This window comes from Manis pentadactyla, chromosome 9 (assembly GCF_030020395.1).
Source record: "Manis pentadactyla isolate mManPen7 chromosome 9, mManPen7.hap1, whole genome shotgun sequence".
In the NCBI taxonomy this organism is placed as follows: Eukaryota; Metazoa; Chordata; class Mammalia; order Pholidota; family Manidae; genus Manis; species Manis pentadactyla.
Window position 1 is genome coordinate 22,205,056 of NC_080027.1, and position 25,201 is coordinate 22,230,256.

General features: G+C 38.5%; 2 protein-coding genes across 2 annotated transcripts; both read left to right on the forward strand.

Annotated features, from left to right (window-relative positions):
• The first annotated feature begins 4,470 nt into the window (after nucleotides 1-4,470).
• LOC118911083 (olfactory receptor 5W2-like) lies at nucleotides 4,471-5,430 on the forward strand. The gene has a single exon (XM_036882758.2). It carries the CDS (start codon nucleotides 4,489-4,491, stop codon nucleotides 5,428-5,430), a length of 942 nt encoding a protein of 313 aa, XP_036738653.2. The 5' UTR covers nucleotides 4,471-4,488.
• A 7,007-nt stretch (nucleotides 5,431-12,437) lies between these two features.
• On the forward strand, nucleotides 12,438-13,376 carry LOC118911029 (olfactory receptor-like protein OLF2). The gene has a single exon (XM_036882643.2). It carries the CDS (start codon nucleotides 12,438-12,440, stop codon nucleotides 13,374-13,376), a length of 939 nt encoding a protein of 312 aa, XP_036738538.2.
• The last annotated feature ends 11,825 nt before the right edge of the window (nucleotides 13,377-25,201 follow it).

The following is a 25,201-nucleotide window of genomic DNA, read 5'->3' on the forward strand; positions in this document are numbered from 1 at the left end:
CACTCATCACCAGAAACAGGGAATCGAGGACCCAGATGGCTGTATGAAATGTCGAAGAAAAGAAAATGCTAGAGTAAAACTCCAGAGTAGAGGGTTTTATTTGAGCTCCAGGTTTAGGACAGCCGTCCAGGAAACACAGTCCTGTAGAAGAAGAAGGAAGTCCTCAGGAGAAGAGAGCTTTCTTACAAGGTTATGTATGCTTCCTAACAAAGGATACAAGTCATGATGTGAATCATTACATAGTACAGATTAATACATTCATAAATTGACATACTGAGTATTTTTTTGATCATTAGTAAGGCACAAGGTAATTTCGAGAAACGAATCAGATGCAGAGCAAATGCACAATGCTTGTCCTACAGACTACAAACTATGTCTTTGCTTTAGATAACCCAAGCTTTAAGTCCAGAAATGCATATTCTTAGCATTTTAGGTTCTTTTCTCTGACAAAATAAGCCTTGTTACTTTACAAGTTTACTCCCCAAGTCCAAATCCCTTTGCCTTTTCAATTTGTCCTAAATGAATTGTTTCCTTGTCTAAAAGGTTTAAAAGCTGCCTGCTTCAGTCACTTGAGTCTCATATTTTTTAAGGTGCTTCCCTGCATACACTATTGCATTTGTTTTTCTCCTGTTAGTCTGTCATATCAATTTAATCATTAGGCCAGGCAAAGAATTTAGAAGTGAAAAAGGAAAATGTTATCCACCCTTACACAGTCAAAAAACATGAAGGTGGTTGACATATACTTCAGGGAAATGAATCAGGCAAGGACTAAGAGGGAGATGAAGGAGGTGGTTCAGAAATGGAAGAAACAGTGTTTTGGAACCAAGTAGGGTTCATTTGTCCACATGCATCTGAGAAGCAATTGTAAGGTTGCTGGAAAAGGAGATAATAGCCTGGTTCCAATCTGTCTCCCTGACCTTAGGTGGAGTACAGAATCTTTATACAAGGTTTATGCATATTCAGCAGAGGCTTATGCATATTTATCAGGGACTGGTGAGATTTACAGAGTTGGGGCAGGACTTTTCTTTTGCACCTGGGGAGCATGTGAACAAGTTATTACTCACACTGGGTGTTCAAAAAACGGCAGCTAAACCACCCAGAGGTTGAGGTTTTAGTAGGGTAATGAGTGTAGTAAGTTGAGGTCACTTCAGATTGTTTCTGTGCAGGCTCAGGGGAGGGTCAGTGGGCTGGACCATCTGGGTCCATCTGCTCTGAGTGAAGCTGGATCTAAGGGTGAAAGAGCTGTGAACTCAACAGTCCAAGCAGGTTTATTGAGAGGGACCCCTCTATTGAGAGAGGTCCCTCTATTCTGGCCAGGAGAACAAAGAAGGTGTCTCTTACAGGCCAAAAGGCTTTTTATGGCCAGGTGTTTTGGAAGGCCCTTTGAGGGGAGGGGTCAGGGGGAAAGTGGGCTTGTGGCTTGCTGACATGTGCTCTGGAGAATGCTTGCAGCCTAAGTAAGATGAAACCTAGGTCTCTCTGAGATGGTGGGTGGGCTTATTGGAAAAGTGGTACTCAGGTCCGGATTCTATCAAAGTGAGACAGGGACCATAGGCTTAGAGTAGGGTGAGGGCCTCTGGAATAAACAAAGCAAGATAATCCACTGTGGGATTTGCTCTGGCCTGCTGGGGGGCCCAGCTTGTTTTTCTGACTTTCCCCAGGTTTGCTTTTCTTCCTCCAGCCCCAATCAAGTGATTTGCCACCTGGGTAGTTTAACAAGCAAGTCCAAAACAAACAGGAAGGATTCCATTGAAAATAAGATTGTATTTTAACACCCAATTTGTTAAAATGTAACTTTCTTAACATACTCTTAACAAACAGACAATAACTCAGCCCACTTTGGGAGCAAAGCAGGCAGTCTTGATTGATATGCTCCCAGACCAGGAAGCTGCTATCCTGGAAGGAAATCAGAGCATTAAAGTTCTTGTAAATAACCAGGAAGACTAATTAGAAACTTAATGTCTCTTCAAAGATAAACATTCTGGGACCACTTAGCAGGTGTACATCCCTATCCCTTTGTCTCTAAACAGCCTATAAAACTCCTAGACAATACACCACCCCAGGGCTTTCTTGTCCCCCTGACTAGAGCCGGGAGCTCTGTCCTCTAACTTTATCTCTGAATAAAAGCCTCTCACTTGCTCTCCTACCTTGAGTGTTTGCGAACTCCTCGAACAAGAACCCCAGCATCAAAAGGGTCCTGCCAAACAACCTGTGGTTTCTTTGTCTTAGAAAAGACAGCAGGAGTGTGGTAATGAATTTTAACAACACAGTGAGTAACAGGGGCAGGAAATGACTGCTTTGCCTTTTAATTAGAAAGCCCCAATTTCAATATGTTATCCAAACCCAGTCCTTGTCACCAAAGTCAAATCACAAAACACAGTGACATAGTTGTGATGAAAGAAAATAAATAGTTTATTAATTGGCCAGCAAATGAAGGAGTGGCAGGTTCAAGTCTGAAAGAGCCACCATCCTCCCAAGCACAAGCAGCTCTGAGCTTTTAAACGGGGAATTGTGGGAGAGCCTCTGTTATTTGTGACCACAGACATGTGAGGAGCAGCTTGCAAGGATCTAAGCAGACCAGACATTCTTGCACCAATTTAATTTCCTTTCTGTTTCTCCAGTTAGTTCCTCCTCAGTATTCAGGGAAAGGATGGCTTGGGTTCTGAAAATCCTGTGTTATCTTTGACCCTGAGACTCAGAAAACAGGGAGAAGGAAGAGCAACTGCCACCTGTTAGTGGTTACAAAGTTTCGGGGGCTACCTGGGTTCATTTTCAAGTTAATGTTAGTGTTAAATTTTAAATCCCAGAGATTTAATTCAGTTTTCCTCTGTTACAAACAGGATGAACAATGAAAAGGGTATAAAAGTCATTAAGGAGAGGGTTTATTTGAATTTCATCAGGTATCTGGTTTTACTGGAAGAGGGTGTAGATTCATGGTAGTCCTAAAGCATAGCACTAAAATAAATTCTGGTCAAGTTCTGACATTGATCAAACTGGTGAGAAGAGTGAAGAGTTAGAAGGTCAGCCTTTGCTAAAGTTGTAACATTCACAGGGGAGAAATACAGAGCCAGAAATGGAATTAATCATGTTCTCATAACCGAAAACTAAAGGCAGAGTCTTTAGAGACTAAAGTCCCAGCAGTCACGAGGTAGGAATAAAATGCAACCTGCCTGCTTTTCATGCACCAGAGATAAAGACAAAGACTTGCTCATTTCAGGTAAGTTTCTAACTGGCTACACTGAAAGATTATAGGGAAGAAAAAACCCTTAGATTTTTGGAAAAATGAAGAATCGAATATTGAGGATTTTCTAAGTGAATCATTTTATACCTGCTTATTGTGTTAAATAAATTATGCAATTTAATGGCCAAACAATGATATTTTTGGTTAGACTTGTATGAATTTGGCTGACCTCATTTGTCAGTTGTATAAGGATATTAAATGTTTTACTTACTTTTATTATCAAGATTGATATATAAACCACTAATTTTTTATCACTCTGCAAGTGATATTACAGTACATGTAAATTTAAGATTTGTTCTAGTTTTATCAAGTAATAATAATGCTAACACATTGAAAATAACAACATATGTTAACCTAAGTGCATATGGACCACATATCATAATATTTAAGTCTAGAAAAATAAAAAGCAGACCCATCACCCACATTCAAATATATTAACACATGCGCACATACACACATACACACACACATATATGGTGGTTACATAAATACCAGCTGAAAGTCATATTATCTCAGGTACATTTATTTATCCTCTTCCTATTTTCAGTCTAATGGAAAAGACAGTATCCAAATATATGCAAATTTATGCTTTATAATCTGTTGTTTTCACTTATTTTTATCACTTCTCTTTGACTTTCAAAGGATTTGTCCTTTGGCAAAGGTCAGTCATACAAATAGGCTCTAATTCTGTGGCAAACCAGTTAAGATGAGTAATAGAACAGTTCTGGAAGTCCTGTGTCATGTTTCAGTAAACACTAACGCCACGATATACCAAAAATGGTACCATAATAATTTTCATTAATTAACTTATATGCAATATCACTGCCAGTGACTCAATCAACTCCTTTTCTTTAATAAAGTAATAAATGTGATCCTTTCTATATAACATGTATTGTCCAGTGTTTTCTGGCTTTTTCTCTTTAACTATTGTTCTGGGTCCAGAATGAACTTCCAGTTTATTCAAATCTACTATCTGGCACTGGGCAACAGAAGCCAAGACCAGTAACATATCTCAGGAAGGACATACAGATTTAAAATCAAAGTTTACCAATTTCCTATCCCAGGCATTTTTTAGTTTTTTTCATACACAACAATACCTCTTTAATGCTTAAACTATTTGCAGAGAGTAAAGAAGACAACTTAAGAAATCACATCTTGTCTTGCAGGTATCTTCTGGGTATCCAGAGGAATCAAATCCTGATCTATCATCTTCTTGATCATTTTTGAAACATTTAGAATGCAAAGAAATGGACAAGGGAAACTGTTCTTCCTTGACTGAATTCTTTTTCTTGGGAATTACTAATAACACTGAGGTCAAGGTGACTCTATTCATCATGCTTTTAGTTGTTTATATTATCGATCTTCTGGCAAATCTTGGAATGATCATTATAATTAGAATGGATTCTCAGCTGCACACGCCAATGTACTTTTTCCTCAGCCACCTCTCCTTCTGTGACCTCTGCTATTCCACGGCAGTTGGGCCCAAGATGCTGATGGACATATTTGCCAAAAACAAATCAATTCCTTTCTATGGCTGTGCTGTGCAATTCTTGATCTTCTGTACCTTTGCAGACTCTGAGTGTTTGCTGCTGGCGGTGATGGCCTTTGACCGGTACAAGGCCATTAGCAACCCCTTGCTCTACACAGTCAACATGTCCAGCACAGTGTGCTCCCTGCTCGTGGCTGGGGTTTACATGGTGGGGATGGCGGATGCTCTCATACACACGACACTAGCATTCCGCTTATGTTTCTGTGGGTCAAATGAGATTAACCATTTCTTCTGTGACTTACCTCCCCTTTACCTCCTTTCCTGCTCAGATACACAGGTCAATGAGTTGGCAGTGTTCACCTTTTTTGGCTTCATTGAAGTGAGCTCCATTTCAGGAGTTCTTGTCTCTTACTGTTACATAATCCTATCCGTCTTGAAGATCCACTCTGCTGAGGGGAGGCTCAAAGCTTTCTCCACCTGCACCTCCCACTTAACTGCTGTTGCGATTTTCCAGGGAACTATGCTCTTCATGTATTTCCGGCCGAGTTCTTCCTACTCCCTAGATCAAGACAAAATGACCTCACTGTTTTACACACTTGTGATTCCCATGCTTAACCCTCTGATTTATAGCCTGAGGAACAAGGATGTGAAGGAGGCCCTGGAAAAACTAAAAAAAAAAAATTTTGATTTAAGGAAATGAGTATATACTATTTAAAAATGCATTTTGAGCGAAGGAAGAATTTTCCTCTACTCTTCAAAGTTCTTCTAGCTGGTCAAAGAGTCAGATTAAGATGAGATTAACAGAAGAATAAAAAAGAGCAAAGTTTGATCATGTGTGTATAGAGTCCAAGTAATGAAATTGAGCCCCAAAGAGCTGGCGGATGCAGACAGCTTTGATGCATCAGAGACGAGGAAGCATAAATCTGTGAGGGTTTAGCAGGACAGAGAAAACAGGTTTGGGAGCTTCGTTTAGTAAGAAATTCTCAACAACATTTAAACTGGGGTAGTGAATTAGTAAAAAGAAACAAGGTTTGTTTATATCAGCTTCTTTGGCTTTGAAGACCCCTCTCTGATACCAGTAGCTCCCTATGTCCTGGTGCAGGGGCAGCACCTTTCCCCTGGGAGATTTATTTCCTGGTTTCAAGGCCAGGGGGGCAGAGCAGGGTCAGCAAATCCCTTCTATTTGTGCTTTCTTAGTCATTTTAATTCCACAAACATACCCTTTTGTTTCTCAAATCATTTATCATGCTACAAAGTTGGCTCAAATGCCTCAATGAATACAATACATAGTATTCTAAGCCCAAGTGATACCAATATTTAGGAGTTTCTTAAATATACTATAATTTGCTGTATGTCTTCAATTTAAATAAGATGCTCTCTATCTTGGGAATGCTTTCCAATCTCTATTTTAGTATGTCAATTTTCATTGTTTAATGTTCACTTTATACACTAATTTAATTGTTCTAAGATTATTAATGTTTTATGCACTTGTAACTCTAGGTGCTGTGCATTTCATAGTGAATCCAGTAGTTCCTATACTAATGGATCCTATACTGAAATGAGAGTCATTAGTTCACTAATCTTACAGATAATTCATAATAAACTACATATCACTTAGAATAGGAATGATATTCTAAGGTTAGACAAAACGTCTAAAACGAAAATAGAGATAAGTAAAGATTATTTGAATATCAAGTTCATGTCTAAATGATGAATGGAGATACAGTGGAGTGAGGAGAGAAGAAAGGCACCTAGATAGCGAGGCTGAAACTGAGGTCCTAGATGGGCAGGACATGCCTCTTAGAGGATATGAAGCCCAAAGTGGGAAGGACAAAAGAACCCAGTGGGGGATCCTAGAAAAGTGTACCCTTGTGCTAAAATGCTCAACCCAGTCATTTCCACTCAGTGGTTCTCCCCCTCTTACCCTGGGAAGTTCTGGTTAAATGCCTCTCATTGTGGTTTATGAATAATACAACTCTTCCCTTTACCTCTCTTTACTCTGTTGATTAAACCGTTGCCTCCAATAGGAGACTGTGAACACTCTTTGCTCTAGAACTTAGTGTTTCAATCCTGCTTCCACCAACTCACAATGGAAAAACAAATTAATAAGATTCAAGATACCCAAATGTTTATTAGATATTGGTCAAAAAAATTTAAATGAGGGTATGATATGTGCCTTGTATTTAATCACTCTTAAAATGGTTGTGGATACTAAGTAATGAATCTATAAAGACATTCATGTTGATTTCTTAGGAAGTACAAAGCATTCATCTGTGTGCTACATGGATACGCTTTGCCTCATCAGGTTCTGCTTAAGTTCTATGAAACCAAAGCACTGGAAGCAGCTTGCGGAGAAAACACGGATATGGCAACATATTTGAAGGACAGTACAAGATTCAGTGGCATTCTTCATGATCCATTAGAATTCCATGTCTTGTTAAGAATTGTAAACATCCTTGTGTGAAGGCATTTCAGAATGGAAATAAACCCCAAGAGGCTCCTTTGCCTCTCCAGGTGGAATTTGTGGAACATGGTGACAGATAAGGGCAAAAATGGTGGTAGAAAACACCTATGGTGAGTGATGCTTTAGAAAAAAAAAGTTTGAAGGATTTCTGTCTGTGCCATGTTTTATCACTATACCCATATTCTTGTGTTAATCTTTCTCATGAGCAGAAACATGTCAGAAAAAATTATTTGAAATGTACTGAAGTCCAAACATTCAGAGGATCAGTAGGTGGACAAAATTCAGAAGTGTAAACATGCCCCCTTCTTCCACAGGGAAAGACAGTATATCATGTAATGATATAAATGATAGCAATAATATCATATAAACATTGATTTGAGCTGCATACTGGCCCCTTTAATCAGATCTAATGAGTGCAAACTATGAGAAGGAAATTTCAGCTCAAATGAGATATTTAAGCTCAGTAAATGTATATCTAACAATGGTGATGAGAGTGTGTCTTGTAGAAACAAAATATTTTTAAATACAGCAGCCCCCATTCACTCTTCAGACTTTAATAGACTGTTCACAGAAATAATTACACAGCTTTATTACTGCACAGGTAATTTAAAATTACAACCTCAGTGCTACACTGTAACTCACCTAAAAAGTAGATAGAATAAAGAATATGCACAATGCTAATATCATGTACTGTGTGGATGTGAAACAGCTATAGTTTTCGATCATTGAAGAAGAAGTCAGAATCAACGTTCATCTCTCAAAAACCATGTCACCGTGGCTTTGAGAGCTGGAATAAATTCCTATTCCTAATTTTATACCCCCAAAGAAATGAGTGTATATGTACACCCAAAGCTTCTACAAGTGATCACAGTAGCATTCCTGGAATGTAACTCTAACATGTGGTGTGTTTGTTCATTGCGCTGCTACACAGCAGAGAATGAAGGAGCCATCTCCACATAGAACAGCCCGGAGGAATCTCACACACGTGATGCTGAGTGACAGAATCCAGACTAAAGGGTCCAAACTGAATGATTTCACCACTATAAAGTTTTTTAAAAGCACACAAAACTATCCCACTTGACATCTATTCCTGTTTGGGCTTACAGACCTCTCTGAGATGCTTACTGTGCTCTGTGGTCAGGGAACTAGGTGAAGAGAAATTTGTGCTTCCAAACATTCACTTGCTTTTTTTAAATCATACATATATGTATACTACATCAAAGGATTTTCTAAAAACTAAAAGACTATTTACCATCAGACTATAAACAATTGCAGGATTACATTATTCATTTTTAAAGCTTTTCAGACTCTTATATCAATATGTTTTCAAGATGTTTTGTAAAATTAATAAGCCATATACATTTTAAAGAATATTTCATTAAATGATTGTACTTTATGTTACTAAAAGTGCTTCCTTGCCTATACAACAGAGATGTTTTAGCCCCAAGACACTGTTGTTCTTGTGTTCTGAAGCAGACTTAGGAACCCTGACTTCCCTTGGTATCAGTATAGTGTGTTGAATTTAAGTGATAAAAAGCCCACCCCTCAGGGCCAGACAACCATGGTCTGAAGGCAGGAGTTTATAAGTAGACAGTTGCCTGTGTAGTATTATGTTTAGGGGCACCAGTGACACCAGGAAGGCCATGCAGATGCAGATTTTTTCTCACTTTCCCCCCTAGTTAAAGAAACTCATCCCCTATGACCACACAAACCCTTGGGTAGGTAATATAGATTATCCAATTTTCAGAACATGTTGCCACACATGTTTGGATTTAATGGGCAGTGGGATTTGAGTCCATGCTCTAGAGGGGCAGCCCATGCTTGGGAAGGTAAAATTGGCTCCTGCCTAAACAGGGTGCAGCCTGAGGAGATCTGATGTCCATGGAGGCAGGGAGGCACCTGAGGGAAATGAGGTGAGCAAGGGTGACTCTGCCTCCTCCAAATGTGCACCAAGGAAAAGAGAGGTGTCCTGAAGCCCTTAGGTACACAAAAATCATGTACCTGAAATGACCTGATGGGCAATCATGGGCCATTTCTTAGGTGATTGGAGATTGGCCTCAAGAATCTCTCTCACAGTTGGATACTTTATACATTAGTGTAGAGGTCATCACACAAACTAGAGAAATGCATTATGAAAAAGTATTCACGATTGTCACTAGAATCTCTTTTCCAAATTCATTTCATTGAATTTTGGGTAAAGGCATTCTAGCTTTGTAAGTAAGGAGGAACTCCATAAAAACAAAAAAATTCAAGTAAAAATTTTAAAAAGCTGCAAAATTCATGTTTCTGTTTAATCCAGGTGAGGTTTCAGAAGAAATAAGAACCTACCTGCATATGCCTGATGTAAATAAAACAAATTATCTCCCAGTGCGGTAACCTTTCCGCCCTCAGTTAGTAGGGGATCCTGCCTGGGTTTAGAAGGTGGACGTGAATGGTCTCAGTTCTCTAAGAAATCTGGAGTCTGTGGATCATTACACTTGTCAATTTTCAAATGCCACTTTAACACAAACACGTTTTAACATTCTAATGGAGCATTTAAGTGAGTTATCTTTTCAGACAAATTTAATTCCTTTCACTGTTATTAGAGGAATCTATTATAAGCAATTTCTTTAGATTCATTTAAACAATGTCAATAAGATTTTAAAAGTGTATCACTTCTGAGTGTCAAATTCTGTTTCATAATCAGAGACAACTCAGGACATGTGATAATACATTAAAAATATGAAAATACATAGTGATAATTCGATAATATAAAGTATTTGGCTATGGTAACAAGGCCAAAATTACCTTTATTTAAACTCAACTTTCCTTAATCTTAAAGGCCATTTCAGAATTTATTTTAAAGAAATATCTGGCTATGATGAATGAATATTTCACTGATATCAGAATATTTATGACATTAAAAATTATATATGAACCAAGACCCATTTACAGAGGAAAGATTGAATAAATTAATGTACATTAAATAGGACTGCATTGCCTGTATTCATTATATATATATATATAATATATACACACAGATGTATACATACATATATGTGTGTGTGTGTGTGTATTCTGGCATCATTATTGTTTAGAAATTAAAAATCCAAGTACATGGACAGCAAAATTATATCATCCACAGGGAGTGCTAGTTGGTCACTTTTTACTGGCTTTATAAGACCATTGTTTTGTGAATGTGTATAGTGGGAGAGAGTGAGTGTACATATGTCTGGGTAGAATGTGAGAGTGAACTCTTGTGTGATTGTTCAGTAAATCATGAAGTTAAAACCAAATGCCTGTACAGGGATCCAAGGCCTGAAGCAAGGAAGGCTCACTGACTGGGGTGATTTCTCTATTGCTAAACAGGTATAATGTGAGGCAGTAGTTACAGACAGAAGAAAAACATTTTTTAAAAGGTCTGTATTTCTTTCTCAATCACCCTACCTGCCTGAAATAGCAGATGATAAACAACATGACATATCTGTGGCTTATTCCTGAGAGACCCAGTGTTCAACACCCAGGCATCAGATACAGACGGTTATATAACGCAGGTCCGTCAGGAGCAGGGCTGAGCCCTCTGCCGACAGAGCTGCGCACAGCAAAGAAGGCAGTAGTGCTGGGTCAGGTACTTATATATTCTTTGTTTTTCTCATTTCTATTTTAGATTTTCTTCGTTCTTTTATTATTCTTTGACTGAAAGCATGTTATAAAAAGAAAGGAAGTTATGAAATATATAACTCTTACTTGAATTACTTTTATTAGTCTTTTTATAGATATATAGAAAGATTGATGATAGATTAATAGATGATAGATAGATGGATGATAGAAGACGGAAGGGTTTATAATAATTTTCAAACATGAATAGTGGAGATGTTCAAACATATTTTCAATATGTTACCTGTACTTATTCTTAAAAATATTTCCACTTTTAAAGGGAAGCTTTTTTAATCAAGATGTGTCTACAGGGACAGTTTCTTAAATGAGTTTCAGCCAAGAGTTTATAGACCTACACATTGATGACTAGATCATTATTTACATATTCGTTCTGTTCTTCAACTACTTTCAGCTCCTCATTCCCCTATATTCCCACAGAACAAAGGAGGTCTTGGACAGTATTATATACAACATATTGGATTGAATAAAATCTAACAATGGGACATAGAATTCAGTCAGCTATCCAGGGACCACCAGCTCTTCACAGCTGAAGGTCACAGAATTCAGACATTAAAGAGATGCTGTGTTAAAACTATGAAACAATATTACAAATTCTACAGAACTGGGTGGGGATACAGTTCATACATAAATCTCTCTGAGGTTATGGGACTCAGGATATATGTGTCTTCATCTCATGTGTCTTATGTGTCTGTTGGTGAATAGAGCACATAGATTCTTGGAGATTAGAGCAGAAGGACTCACACACTCATACATATTCCCTTTGTTGCCTGTCATCTCTGTTACCAGCATCTCTGTAATGAGACCCTAAACATCCTTCATATGCTCCCTGAGAAACAGCAACTGTCAGAGGGAAGCAGGGTTAGAGTACCACTCCTGGAGTCACTTCACCCACATTTCAAGCAACCACCACCGGTATAATCCAGTGGGTCCTGAATCACAGATGACCGCTATTCCTTGTTTCTTGAGGCCAAATAGGACCTGAGAGGAATGAAGACATGGGGGCAGGTTAGATCCAGGAAGCTGCCATCACTCTGCCTCCTCCACTGTTTTGGATGATAAAGGAAAACAAAGGAATACATTCATTATCTGCATGTCTCAGAGAATTATGCTTCTCTCTTACAGAATAATTTTCCTAGTAAATTTAAAAGAAAAGCTATCTTGTCCAAAGAGATGGTTATTTATGAAACAACTAACTGAGAAAATATTGCCTCCGACACTGAGGACAATTTCTTAATATAAGTTGAAATTACAAGAACTATCATCAATACTGCCTAAAATGGTGTGGAAATAGCATGATTTAATTTGGATGAGAGTGTGCTACAAATTCTATACAGTGCTAGTCAAATATTAGCTATATGATTATCATGTCATCAATTTATATTCATCTGGGTATATTTCCAGAAGAGCTCCATCCACATCTGCAATATTCATATTTCCAGAAGAGTCAGTTTACCTAAACAGTCCTGGCATTATCTGGTACAATCTCTAATTTCTAAATATAGAACAGGCCAGCAGTTTAACTAGATGATGTTAATCCTGTCCTTCCACCTCCATCTTTCACAAACAGGGATTTCCGGACCCGAGCGATGGCTGCTGACAACTGCACTGGGGTCACTGACTTCATATTCCGGGGACTCTCTGGCAGACAGGACGTGCAGCAGGGACTCTTTGTGCTCTTCCTGCTGGTTTATGGCATAACCGTGGTTGCCAACCTGGGGATGATCCTGCTGGTCAAGGTGGACCCCAGACTCCACTCGCCCATGTACTATTTCCTGAGCAATCTGTCCTTCTGTGATGTCTGCTACTCCTCCACTGTCTCTCCCAAGATGCTGGCTGATTTCTTGTCTGAGCAGAAGAGGATTCCATATAACTTGTGCGCCACTCAGATGTATTTTTGGGGGATCTTTGCAGATGTGGAATGTCTCCTGTTGGCGGTCATGGCTTATGACCGTTATGTAGCCATTTGTAACCCACTTCTTTATACAGTGGCCATGCCCAGGAGACTCTGTATCCAGCTCGTGGCCATTGTGTACATGGAAGGATTGGTCGACTCGGCAATCCACACCTGTTGTACATTTCGATTGTCATTCTGCAACTCCAACATCATCAACCACTTTTTCTGTGACATCCCACCCTTGCTAGCCCTCTCTTCCTCAGACACCTCCATCAATGAGATTCTTTTGTTCATTTTCAGTACCTGTGTTGTGGGGCTCAGCATCATGACTGTCCTCCTCTCTTACATATACATCATAACTGCTATTCTGAGAATGAACTCAGCAGAGGGCAGACTCAAAGCCTTCTCTACGTGTGCCTCCCACTTAACCGCTGTGGCCATATTCCACGGCACACTGCTGTTCATGTATTTCCGACCCAGCACCAGTTACTCCATGGACACGGACAAAGTGGCCTCTGTTTTCTACACAGTTGTCATCCCCATGCTGAACCCTCTGATCTACAGCTTGAGGAATAAGGATGTTAAAGGAGCCCTGAAAAAAATGGTCAGCACTAAATTATGTTCTGTGTGAAACAAGTTATTCTACTCAGAAGTGTTATTTAAAGTTTCTGAGATCTGAAGTTCAGGTCCTTCAATACAGGTTCCTGTAGCCTCACCAATACATCTTCTACATACTTTCCATTACTTATCACTGTGCCTAAATTGAGCATAGGGAGTAGTCATTATTGACCTTTATCTCCTCCCAATATATGAAAAGTGCTTATATAGCCACTTTCTGTTTTCAAAGAGGGTCTTTTTATACCTGCTTTCCTTATTCATGTGTAAGTCCTAGCGAGCTTTCGTGGCCAAAACTCCCCACATCTGCAACATGCTAATTCAACTTCTTCTCCTAAGGTACAATATTTTTTTCATAAACAATGGGCTTATTAAACTTATTAAATGGCTTTATTAAACCAGAAGGGTTTGAGTGCCTTAAATTATGTTTGTGTATATCCTTCCTATGCACTAGTATCCCTGTGTAAATGATCCATCATAACACCTAGAAAAATATCCATAGTAAATAAGTAAATAGGAATAAATAAAAACACTGTTTCCCTAACTCACATTTCAGTGTCATTTTCATTACACATTAGAAATGCACCCTTTAAGTAATTGCAAATGTCCTTTTGTGAAGGCATTTCAGAATGATAGTAAACCACAAAAGGCTGCTCTGCTTTTCAAGGGGGCATTTGTATGACCTTATGACAGACAATGGCATAATAAGGAGTTGTTCGGAAAGAAAGAAATCAACTTGTCTTATTTTCAGATGACATGACATCATAGGTACAAGATCCTAAGGACTGCACCAGAAAAATCAGAATTAATAAATTCAGTAAGGTTGCTGGATATGAAGTCGACATGTAAAAATCAGTTGCTTTTCTATGCACTAATGAAGATCTATCAGAAAGAGAAATTAAGGAAACAATTTCATTTACGATAACACAAAAAAGAATAAAATACTGAGGAATAAAGTTAACCCACGAAGTAAAAGATTTGTACACTGAAAAGTATAAGATGATGAAAGAAATTGAAAAACAACATGAATAAATGGAAAGATATTCCATAAGGATGCACTGAAAAAATTTACTAGTTCAAAATCAGAAAGTCTGATGCCTCAAGTTTTGTTGTGCTTTCTTGAGAATGCTTTGGCTATTTGGAGTCTTTTTTGGTTCCATACAAATGTTAGGCGTGTTTTTCCTGTTTCTGTAATAACTGCATTGTAATTTTGATAGGGATTGGAATAAATAAATTGTTTTGGGTAGTATGAACATTTTAATATATGGAGAGCACACAAAGTTACTCTTCAATACTTCTCAAAAGTAAAAATTGAAATACATAAAAGCAAACTAAATTTTTAGAAACAAATAGAACCTTGTTTTTTGCTTTTTTTAAATTAATTTATTTTTCATTTTGGTATTATTAATGTACAATTACATGAGCAACATTATGGTTACTAGACTCCCCCTATTATCAAGTCCCCCCCACATACCACATTACAGTCAATGTTCATCAGTGTAGTAAGATGCTATAGAATCAACACTTGTCTTCTCTGTGTTATACTGCCTTTCCTGTGTCCCCCACTGCTACATTATGTGTGCTAATCATAATGCCCCTTTTTCCCTCTTATCCCTCCCTTCCCATCCATCCTCCCCAGTCCCTTTCCCTTTGGTAACTTTTAGTCCATTCTTGGGTTCTGTGAGTCTGCTGTTGTTTTGATCCTTCAGTTTTTTTCTTTGTTCTTATACTCCACATGAGTGAAATCATTTGATACATGTATTTCTCAGCCTGGCTTATTTCACTGAGGGTAATACCCTCTAGCTCCATTCATGTTGTTGCAAATGGTAGGATTTGTTTTCTTCTTATGGCTGAATAATATTCCATTGTGTATATGTACCACCTCTTCTTTATCCATTCATCTACTGATGGACACAGGTTGCTTACTTTTTTTGGCTATTTTAAATAGTGCTGCAATAAACATAGGAGTGCATATGTCTTTTTCAAACTGTGCTGCTGCATCCTTAGGGTAAATTCCTAGCACTGGAATTCCTGGGTCAAATGGTATTTCTATTTTTAGTTTTTTGAGGAACCTCCATACTGCTTTCCACAATGGTTGAACTAATTTACATTCCCACCAGCAGTGTAGGAGGGTTCCCCTTTCTCTGCATCCTCACCAACATTTGTTTTTGTTTGTCTTTTGGATGTTGGCCATCCTAAATGGTGTGAGGTGATATCTCATTGTGGTTTTAATTTGCATTTCTCTGATGATTAGCAATGTGGAGCATCTTTTCATGTGCCTGTTGGCCATCTGAATTTCTTCTTTGGAGAACTGCCTGTTCAGCTCCTCTGCCCATTTTTTAATTGGCTTATTTGCTTTTTTGTTTGTTGAGTTGCATGAGTTATTTATATAATTTGGATGTCAAGCCCTTATTGGATATGGTATTTATGAATATATTCTCCCATACTGTAGGATGTCTTTTTGTTCTACTGATGGTGTCCTTTGCTGAACAGAAGCTTTTCAGCTTAATATAGTCCCACTTGTTCATTTTTGCTTTTGTTTCCCTTGCCTGGGGAGATATGTTCATGAAGAAGTTGCTCATGTTTATGTCCAAGAGATTTTTGCCTATGTTGTCTTCTAAGAGTTTTATGGTTTCATGACTTACATTCAAGTCTTTGATCCATTTTGAGTTTACTTTTGTGTATGGGGTAAGGCAATAATCCAGTGTCATTCTCTTACATGTAGCCATCCAGTTTTGCCAACACCAGCTGTTGAAGAGGCTGTCATTTCCCCACTGTACATCCATGACACCTTCATCATGTATTAATTGAACATATATGCTTGGGTTTATATCTGGGCTCTCTAGTCTCTTCCATTGGTCTATGGCTCTGTTCTTGTGCAAGTACCAAATTGTCTTGATTACTGTGGCTTTGTAGTAGAGCTTGAAGTTGGGGAGCGAGATCCCCCCCAACTTTATTCTTCCTTCTCCGGATTGCTTTGGCTATTTGGGGGTCTTTGGTGGTTCCATATGAATTTTTGAACTATTTGTTCCAGGTTAGTTGAAGAATGCTGTTGGTATTTTGATAGGAATTGCATTGAATCTGTAGATTGCTTTAGGCAAGATGGCCATTTTGACAATATTAATTCCTCCTATCCATGAGCATGGGATGTGTTTCCATTTATTGGTTTCTTCTTTAATTTCTTTCATGAGTGTCTTGTAGTTTTCAGAGTATAAGTCGTTCACTTCCTTGGATAGGTTTATACCTAGGTCTTTTATTCTTTTTGATGCAATTGTGAATGGAATTGTTTTCCTGATTTCTCTTTCTGCTAGTGCATCATTAGTATATAGGAATGCAACAGATTTCTGTGTGCTAATTTTGTATCGCACAACTTTGCAGAATTCAGATGTTAGATTCTGTGAATTCTTTAGGGTTTTTTATGTACAATATCATATCATCTGCAAAGAGGGACAGTTTGACTTCTTCCTTGTCAACCTGGATGCCTTTTATTTCCTTGTGTTGTCTGATTGCCATGGCTAGGACCTCCAGAACTATGTTGAATAAAAGTGGGGAAAGTGGGCATCCTTTTCTTGTTTCCAATCTTAAAGGAAAAGCTTTCAGCTTCTCGCTGTTGAGTATAATGTTGACTGTGGATTTGTCATGTATGACCTTTATTATGTTGAGGTATTTGCACTCTATATGCATTTTGTTGAGAGTTTTTATCATGAATGTATGTTGAATTTTGTCGAATGCTTTTTCAGCATCTATGGAGATGATCATGTGGTTTTTGTCCTTCTTTTTGTTGCTGTGGCGGATGATGTTGATGGATTTTCAAATGTTGTACCATCCTTGCATCCCTGGGATGAATCCCACTTGATCACGATGGATGATCATTTTGATCTATTTTTGAATTCAGTTTGCTAATATTTTGTTGAGTATTTTTGCATCCATGTTCATCAGGGACATTATTCTGTAATTTTCATTTTTTGTGGTGTCTTTGCCTGGTTTTTGTATTAGAGTGATGCTGGCCTCACTGAATGAGTTTGGAAGTTTTCCCTCCTCTTCTACTTTTTAGAAAGCTTTAAGGAGGATAGGTATTAGGTCTTCACTAAATGTTTGATAAAATTCAGCAGTGAAACCATCTGGTCCAGGAGTTCTCTTCTTAAGTAGTTTTTTGATTACCAATTCAATTTCTTTGCTGGTAATTTTTCTGTTCATATTTTCTGTTTCTTCCTGGGTCAGCCTTGGAAGGTTGTATTTTTCTAGAAAGTTGTCCATTTCTTGTAGGTTATCCAGTTTGTTACCATATAATTTTTCATTGTATTCTCTCATAACTCTTTGTATTTCTGCGCTGTCTATAGTGAGTTTTCCTTTCTCATTTCTGATTCTGTTTATGTGTGTAGACTCTATTTTTCTTGATAAGTCTGGCTAGGGAATTATCTATTTTATGTATTTGTCTCATTTTCAGATGACATGACATCATAGATACAACAGATTCTCGCTTTCATTGATTCTTTCTATTGTTTTATTCTCTCAATTTTATTTATTTCTGCTTTAGTCTTTATTATGTCCCTCCTTATACTGACTTTGGGCCTCATTTGTTCTTCCTTTTCTAGTTTCATTAATTGTGAATTAGACTATTCATATGAGATTGTTCTTCTTTCCTGAGGCAGGCCTGTATTGCAATATATTTCCCTCTTAGCACAGACTTTGCTGCATCAAACACATTTTTGTGGTGTTGAATTATTTTTGTAATTTGTCTCCATATATTGCTTGATCTCTGTTTTTATTTGGTCATGGATCCATTGATTATTTAGGAGCATGTTATTAAACCTACATATGTTTGTGGGCTTTTTCATTTTCTTTGTGTAATTTATTTCTAGTTTGATACCTTTGTGATCTGAGAAGCTGCTTGGTACAATTACAATTTCAATCTTTTTGAATTTACTGAGGTTATTTTTGGGGCCTAGTATGTGATCTATTCTTGAAAATGTTCCATGTGCACTTGAGAAGAATATGTATCCTGTTGCTCTTGGATGGAGTGCTCTGTAGATGTCCTTTAGGTCCATCTGTTCTAATACATTGTTCAGTGCCTCTGTCTCCTTATTTATTTTCTGTCTGGTTGATCTGTCCTTTGGAGTGAGTGGTGTGTTGAAGTCTCCTAAAATGAATGCATTGCATTCTATCTCCCCTTTTAATTCTGTTAGTATTTGTTTCACATATGTAGTTGATCCTGTGTTGGGTGCATAGATATTTATAATAGTTACATCCTCTTGTTGGACTGACCCCTTTATCATTATGTAATGTCCTTCTTTGTCTCTTGTGACTTTCTTTGTTTTGAAGTCTATTTTGTCTGATATAAGTACTGCAACTCCTGCTCTTTTCTCCCTATTATTTACCTGAAATATCTTTTTCCATCCCTTGACTTTCAGTCTGTGTATGTCTTTTGGTTTGAAGGGAGTGTCTTGTAGGCAGCATATAGATGGGTATTGTATTTTATCCATTCAGTGACTCTATGTCTTTTGATTGGTACATTCAGACCATTTACATCTAGGATGATTATCGATAGGTATGTACTTATTGCCATTGCAGGCTTTAGATTCGTGGTTACCAAAGGTTCAAGGGTAATTCCCTTACTATCTAATAGTCTAATTTAACTCAGTTTGTGTGCTATTACAAACACAACCTAAAGGTTCTTTTTTTCCCTCCTTTTTCTTCCTCCTCCATTCTTTGTATGTTATGAATCATATTCTATACTCTTTTTCTTTCCCTTGTGTGACATCTATTTAGCCTTAAGAATACTTCCATCTATAGGAGTCCCTTCCATAATGCACTGTAGAGGTGGTTTGTGGGAGGTAAATTCTCTAAGCTTTTTCTTATCTGAAAATTGTTTAATCCCTCCTTCAAATTTAAATGATAACCTTGCCGGGTATAGTATTCTTGGTTCAAGGCCCTTCTGCTTCATTGCATTAAATATATCTTGCCACTCCCTCTGACCTGTAAGGTTTCTGTTGAGAAATCTGACAATAGCCTGATGGGTTTTCCTTTGTAAGTGATCTTTTTCCTCTCTCTAGCTGCTTTTAAAAGTTTGTCTTTATCTTTGGCCTTTGCCATTTTAATTATTATATGTCTTGATGTTGTCTTCCTTGGGTCCCTTGTGTTGGGAGATCTGTGCACCTCCATGGCTTGAGAGACTATCTCCTTCCCCAGATTGGGGAAGTTTTCAGCAATTACCTCCTCAATGACACTTTCTATCCCTTTTTCTCTCTTCTTCTTCTTCTGGTACTGCTATAATGAGAATATTTGTTCCGTTTGGATTGGTCCCACAGTTCTCTCAATATTCTTTCATTCTTAGAGATTCTTTTTTCTCTCTGTGCCTCTACCTCTTTGTATTCCTCTTCTCTAATTTCTATTCCATTTACCATCTCTTCTGCTACATCTAATCTGCTTTTAAATCCCTCCATTGTGTGTTTCATTTCAGATATGGAATTTCTTAATGATTCAATCTCCATCTTAAATTTGTTCCTGAGTTCTTGAATATTTTTCTGTTCCTCCATAAGCATGTTTATGATTTTTATTTTAAACTTTGTCAGGCAGATTGGTGAGTTCAGTTTCATTTGGCCCTTTTACAGGGGTTTGTGAGATTTTGATCTGCACCATGTACTTTTGACATTTCATATTTCTACCTAGTGCTCTCTAGTGCCCAGAAGCACCAGTCTCTGGAGCGGCTCACCCCTAGATTGAGGTTGAGGGTCATAGGGGAGTAGAGCTGGTGCCTGGGTGAAGGAAAGATCTGTTTCCTGATTTCTGTCTGAGGGGCCTGTCTCCGGTGTCAGAGCCAGTGGGCCGAGCACACAGGTGTAAGCCTCTGTGCTTTGCATCTGTAGCTGTTGTAGGTGGGGCCTCCCTCAGGCTGGCCTGATGTCAGCACAGTGAGTGCAGCTTTGTGAACCATTGCTGGCAGGCTAGGAGGAAGGCTCAGCAGTCTGTGTGTCACAGTGTGAGGCCTCAGAGCTGAGTAGTCTGCCAGGGGGATAGAGTGACTGAAGCTCCTCAAAGTTCCCAATATGCTGGGTAGAGCATGCCTAGACAACCTTGTCCACCTCTCACCTCCCCCGCACAGCAAGCTCCATGCAAACCCCGCTCCTTCAGCAGCCCTCTGGCTGCTCAGAAGCCTCTCTGACCACCTGCCTTTCCTTTGTCCCTGAGCTGCTGGGTGTGGATCCCCTCCACCACAAATGGCCAGAATCTGTCTCTCAAGCACTCCTCTTGTCTGAGCTCCCCAATCTCCAGAGCACCACACAGTGTAGGTTTCTGGTCGCCAAGTAGACCTCCAGGGCTCGGTCTTCAGCAGTCCCAGGCCTCCACCCCCTCCCCCATTCCATTTCTTTTCCTCCAGCTGGTGAGCTGGGGTGGGGGAAGGGCCTGGGTCCTGCCTGATTAAGGCTTTCGGATATTACCCTGTTTTGTGAGGTCTGCTTTGTTCATGAGGTCTGGATGCAGTCTGGTTCAGCTTTCTTTCTTTTTGCTGTTTTAGGGTTAATTGTATCAATTAACTATACTTTCACACTATTTGTGGTTTTGGGAGGAATTCTCCATCTCACCTCTCACGCCACAATCTTGAATTTCTAGAACCTTGTTTTTTAAATTGCCTCCATTTACCCATGCATGTATGATCTATATTAGTTTAAACAGTTTACAAAATTTATTTATTGAATTTGTCAATCACCCACCAGTCTAACAACTGAAAATATTTAAGAATGTATATAAAATTAAATATTACCTGTGCAAGTCCTGGTGCTAGGGTTACAGGATGTAAAGAAATTAGCCAAACACTCCTATTACTTCAAAGGAACTTACAGTGTAGTAAAAAACACATATATAAATTGAATAAAGATAATTCAAGAAAAAATGTTTTAAGTATAGTGGATGATATGTAGTCATAAAAGAACTGAAATCTGGTTGGAGGAATGAAACCACATAGGCTTAACGAAAAAAAGAGTATTTAATATAACCATTGAAGAATCGTCACATGTGTGAGAAGGTGAAGGAGATTGTCTCAGAAGTGAAAGAAACAGTATAAAAATAATTAAGCATAACTAATAAATTTTAAAAATCATATATTTTATTAAATAAATTTATTTAAACAGAATAATAAAAATTGAGATAAAAATAATTAAATGCAGAGCAGATTAAAGATAGCAGCATGATGGGAGAGACAGGGGCTTCCTCCTGAAACTGGATACAGTTGGAGGATTTAATTGGCACAACTAGTCCTGAGAGAGCAGCAGGAGGGAGGATGGCATCAGACTGCACACACCTGGAGAAAAGAACAGACCTCACCGAATGGGGTAACGTACCAGAGCTGTGCCTCCGCAGGACACAAGCCCCTTCCCCACCCCATATTGCCAGCAGGAGGAAGAGAAATGGAGCAGGGAGGGAGTGAAAAGCTTGGGACTGCTGAATACCTAACTCCAGAGATCTGCGCTTGGAGCACAAACCTACATTTCATGGTGCTTTCATGAGAATCGCATGACTACTGGGTTGGAAAGTTAATACAGGCAGAGTTCCTGGGGAGACTGGGATTCCAGCTGCTTTTGGAAAGCAGGGATCCATATCCAGCAGCTCTGGGACAAAAACATACCTGTGTGCCCGGCTCACTGACTCAGGCAGTGGAGACAGGCACAGCAGCCGGGAGGCGGGGAACAGCTCTTTCCTACCCCCAGGCACCAGTACCGCTCCCCTGTGACCCCTGACATTGCTACAGGGGCTGAGCAGCTCCAGAGACTACAGCTTCTGGACACTAGAGGGCGCCATATACAAACATGAAACGCAAAGGAAACTTGTCCAAGGTAAAATTGTTAATACAACTCCCGAGAAAGATTTAAATGATATGGACCTTGTAACTCTTCCTGAAAGGGAGTTCAAAATAAAAATCATCAACATTCTACTGGAGGTACGGAAAGATATCCAAGAATCAGGAATGAATTCAGATCAGAGATCCAATCATTGAAGAACACGATGGAGGGTATTGAAAGCAGGTTAGATATGGTGGAGGAGACAATAAATGAAATAGAAATTAGAGAAGAGGAATACAAAGAAGCTGAGGCATAGAGAGAAAAAAGGATCTCTAAAAATGAAAGAATATTGAGAGAACTGTGTGATCAATCCAAGCAGAACAATATTCGCATTATAGGGGTACCAGAAGAAGAAGAGAGAGAGAAAGGGAAAGAAAGTGTCTTTGAGGAGGTAGTTGCTGAAAATCTGGGGAAGGAGATAGTCTCTCAGGCCATGGAGATCCACAAATCCCCCTACACAAGGGTCCCAAGGAAGACAACACCAAGACACATAGTAATTAAAATGGGAAAGATCAAGGATAAGGACAGACTGTTAAAAGCAGTCAGAGGCAGAAATAAGATCAAATACAAAGGAAAGCCCATCAGGCTAACATCAGACTTCTCAGCAGAAACCTTACAGGCCAGAAGGGAGTGGCATGATGTACTTAATGCCATGACGCAGAAGGGCCTAGAACCAAGATTACTTTATCCGGCAAGATTATCATTTAAATTTGAAGGAGGTATTAAACAATTTCCAGATAAGCAAAAGCTGAGAGAGTTTACCTCCCACAAACCATCTCTTCAGTCTATTTTGGAGGAACTGCTATAGATGGAAGTGTTCCTAGGGTTGGATAGATGTCACCAGAGGTAGTAAAACCATGGTAGGTAGGGTGGAGCAGCTGATTGTGAGGCAAATGCAAAAATTAAATTGACTATCCCCAAAGTCAATCAAGGGATAGACAAAAAGTACAGAACTTGATACCTAATATATAAAGAATGAAGGAGGAAAAAAAAGGAGGAGAAATAGAAAAGAACCTTTAGACTGTATTTGTAACAGGATACTAAGTGAGTGAAGTTAGACTTTTAGATAGTAAGGAACGTAATCTGGAACCTTTGGTAATTACGAATCTAAAGCCTGAAATGGCAATAAGTACATACCTATCCATAATCACCCTAAATGTAGATGGACTGAATGCACCAATCAAAAGACATAGAGTCACTGAATGGATAAAAAACAAGACCCATCTATATGCTGCTTACAAGAGACTCACCTCAAACCCAAAGACATGCACAGACTTAAAGTCAAGAGATGGAAAAACATATGTCAGGCAAACAACAGCGAGAAGAAAGCAGGGGTTGCAGTACTAATGTCAGACAAAATAGACTTCAAATCAAAGAAATTAACAAGAGATAAAGAAGGACATTTCATGAAGGTAAAGGGCTCAGTCCAACAAGAGGATATAACCATTATAAATATATATGCACCCAACACAGGAGCACCAGCATATGTGAAACAAATACTAACAGAACTACAGGAGGAAATAGAATGCAATGCATTCATTTTAGGAGACTTCAACACACCACTCACTCCAAAGGACAGATCCACTAGACAGAAAATAAGTAAGGACACAGAGGCACTGAAAAACACACCAGAACAGATGGACCTAGTAGACATCTATAGGACTCTACACCCAAAAGCAACAGGATACACATTCTTCTCAAGTGCACATGGAACATTCTCCAGAATAGACCACATACTAGGTCACAAAAAGAACGTCAGTAAATTCAAAAAGATTGAAATTCTACCAAACAACTTTTCAGACCACAAAGGTATAAAACTAGAAATAAATTGTACCAAGAAAGCAAAAAGGCTCAAAAACACATGGAGGCTTAACAACATGCTTCTAAATAGTCAATGGATCAACGACCAAATTAAAATGGAGATCCAGCAATATATGGAAATAAATGACAACAACAACAAAAAGCCCCAACTTCTGTGGGAGGCAGCGAAGGCAATCTTAGGAGGAAAGTATATAGCAATCCAGGCATATTTAAAGAAGGAAGAACAAACTGAAATGAATAGTCTAAAGTCACAATCACCAAATTGGAAAAACAACAAATGAGGCCGAGGCAGCAGAGGAAGGGACATAATAAATATCAGAGAAGAAATAAATAAAATTGAGAAGAATATACCAATAGAAAAAAATCAATGAAACCAGGAGCTGATTCTTTGAGAAAATAAACAAAACAGATAAGCCTCTAGCCAGACTTATTAAGAGAAAAAGAGAATCAAAACACATCAACAGAATCAGAAATGAGAAAGGAAACACCACAATGGACCCAACAGAAATACAAAGAATTATTAGAGAATACTATGAAAACCTATATGCCAAAAAGCTGGAATACCTAGAAGAAATGGACAACTTCCTAGAAAAATACAACCTTCCAAGACTGACCAAGGAAGAAACACAAAATCTAAACAAACCAATTACCAGCAAAGAAATTGAAGCGGTAATCAAAAAACTACCCAAGAAAAAACCCCTGGGCCAGATGGATTTACCTCAGAATTTTATCAAACATACAGTGAAGATATAATACCCATTCTCCTTAAAGTTTTCCAAAAAATAGAAGAGGAGGGAATACTCCCAAACTCATTCTATGAAGCCAACATCACCCTAAAACCAAAACCAGGCAAAGACCCCACCAAAAAAGAAAACTACAGACCAATATCCCTGATGAACGTAGATGCAAAAATACTCAACAAAATATTAGCAAACTGAATTCAAAAATATATCAAAAGGATCATACACCACGACCAAGTGGGATTCATTCCAGGGATGCAAGGATGGTACATTTGAAAAATCCATCAACATCATCCACCACATCAACAAAAAGAAAGACAAAAACCACAAGATCATCTCCAAAGATGCTGAAAAAGCATTTGACAAAATTCAACATCCATTCATGATAGAAACTCTCAGCAAAATGGGTATAGAGGGCAAGTACTTCAACGTAATAAAGGCCA

Excerpts from the sequence above, each read along its gene's own strand:
- LOC118911083 (XM_036882758.2), top strand. The coding sequence starts at position 4,489 with ATGGACAAGGGAAACTGTTCTTCCTTGACTGAATTCTTTTTCTTGGGA.
- LOC118911029 (XM_036882643.2), top strand. The coding sequence starts at position 12,438 with ATGGCTGCTGACAACTGCACTGGGGTCACTGACTTCATATTCCGGGGA.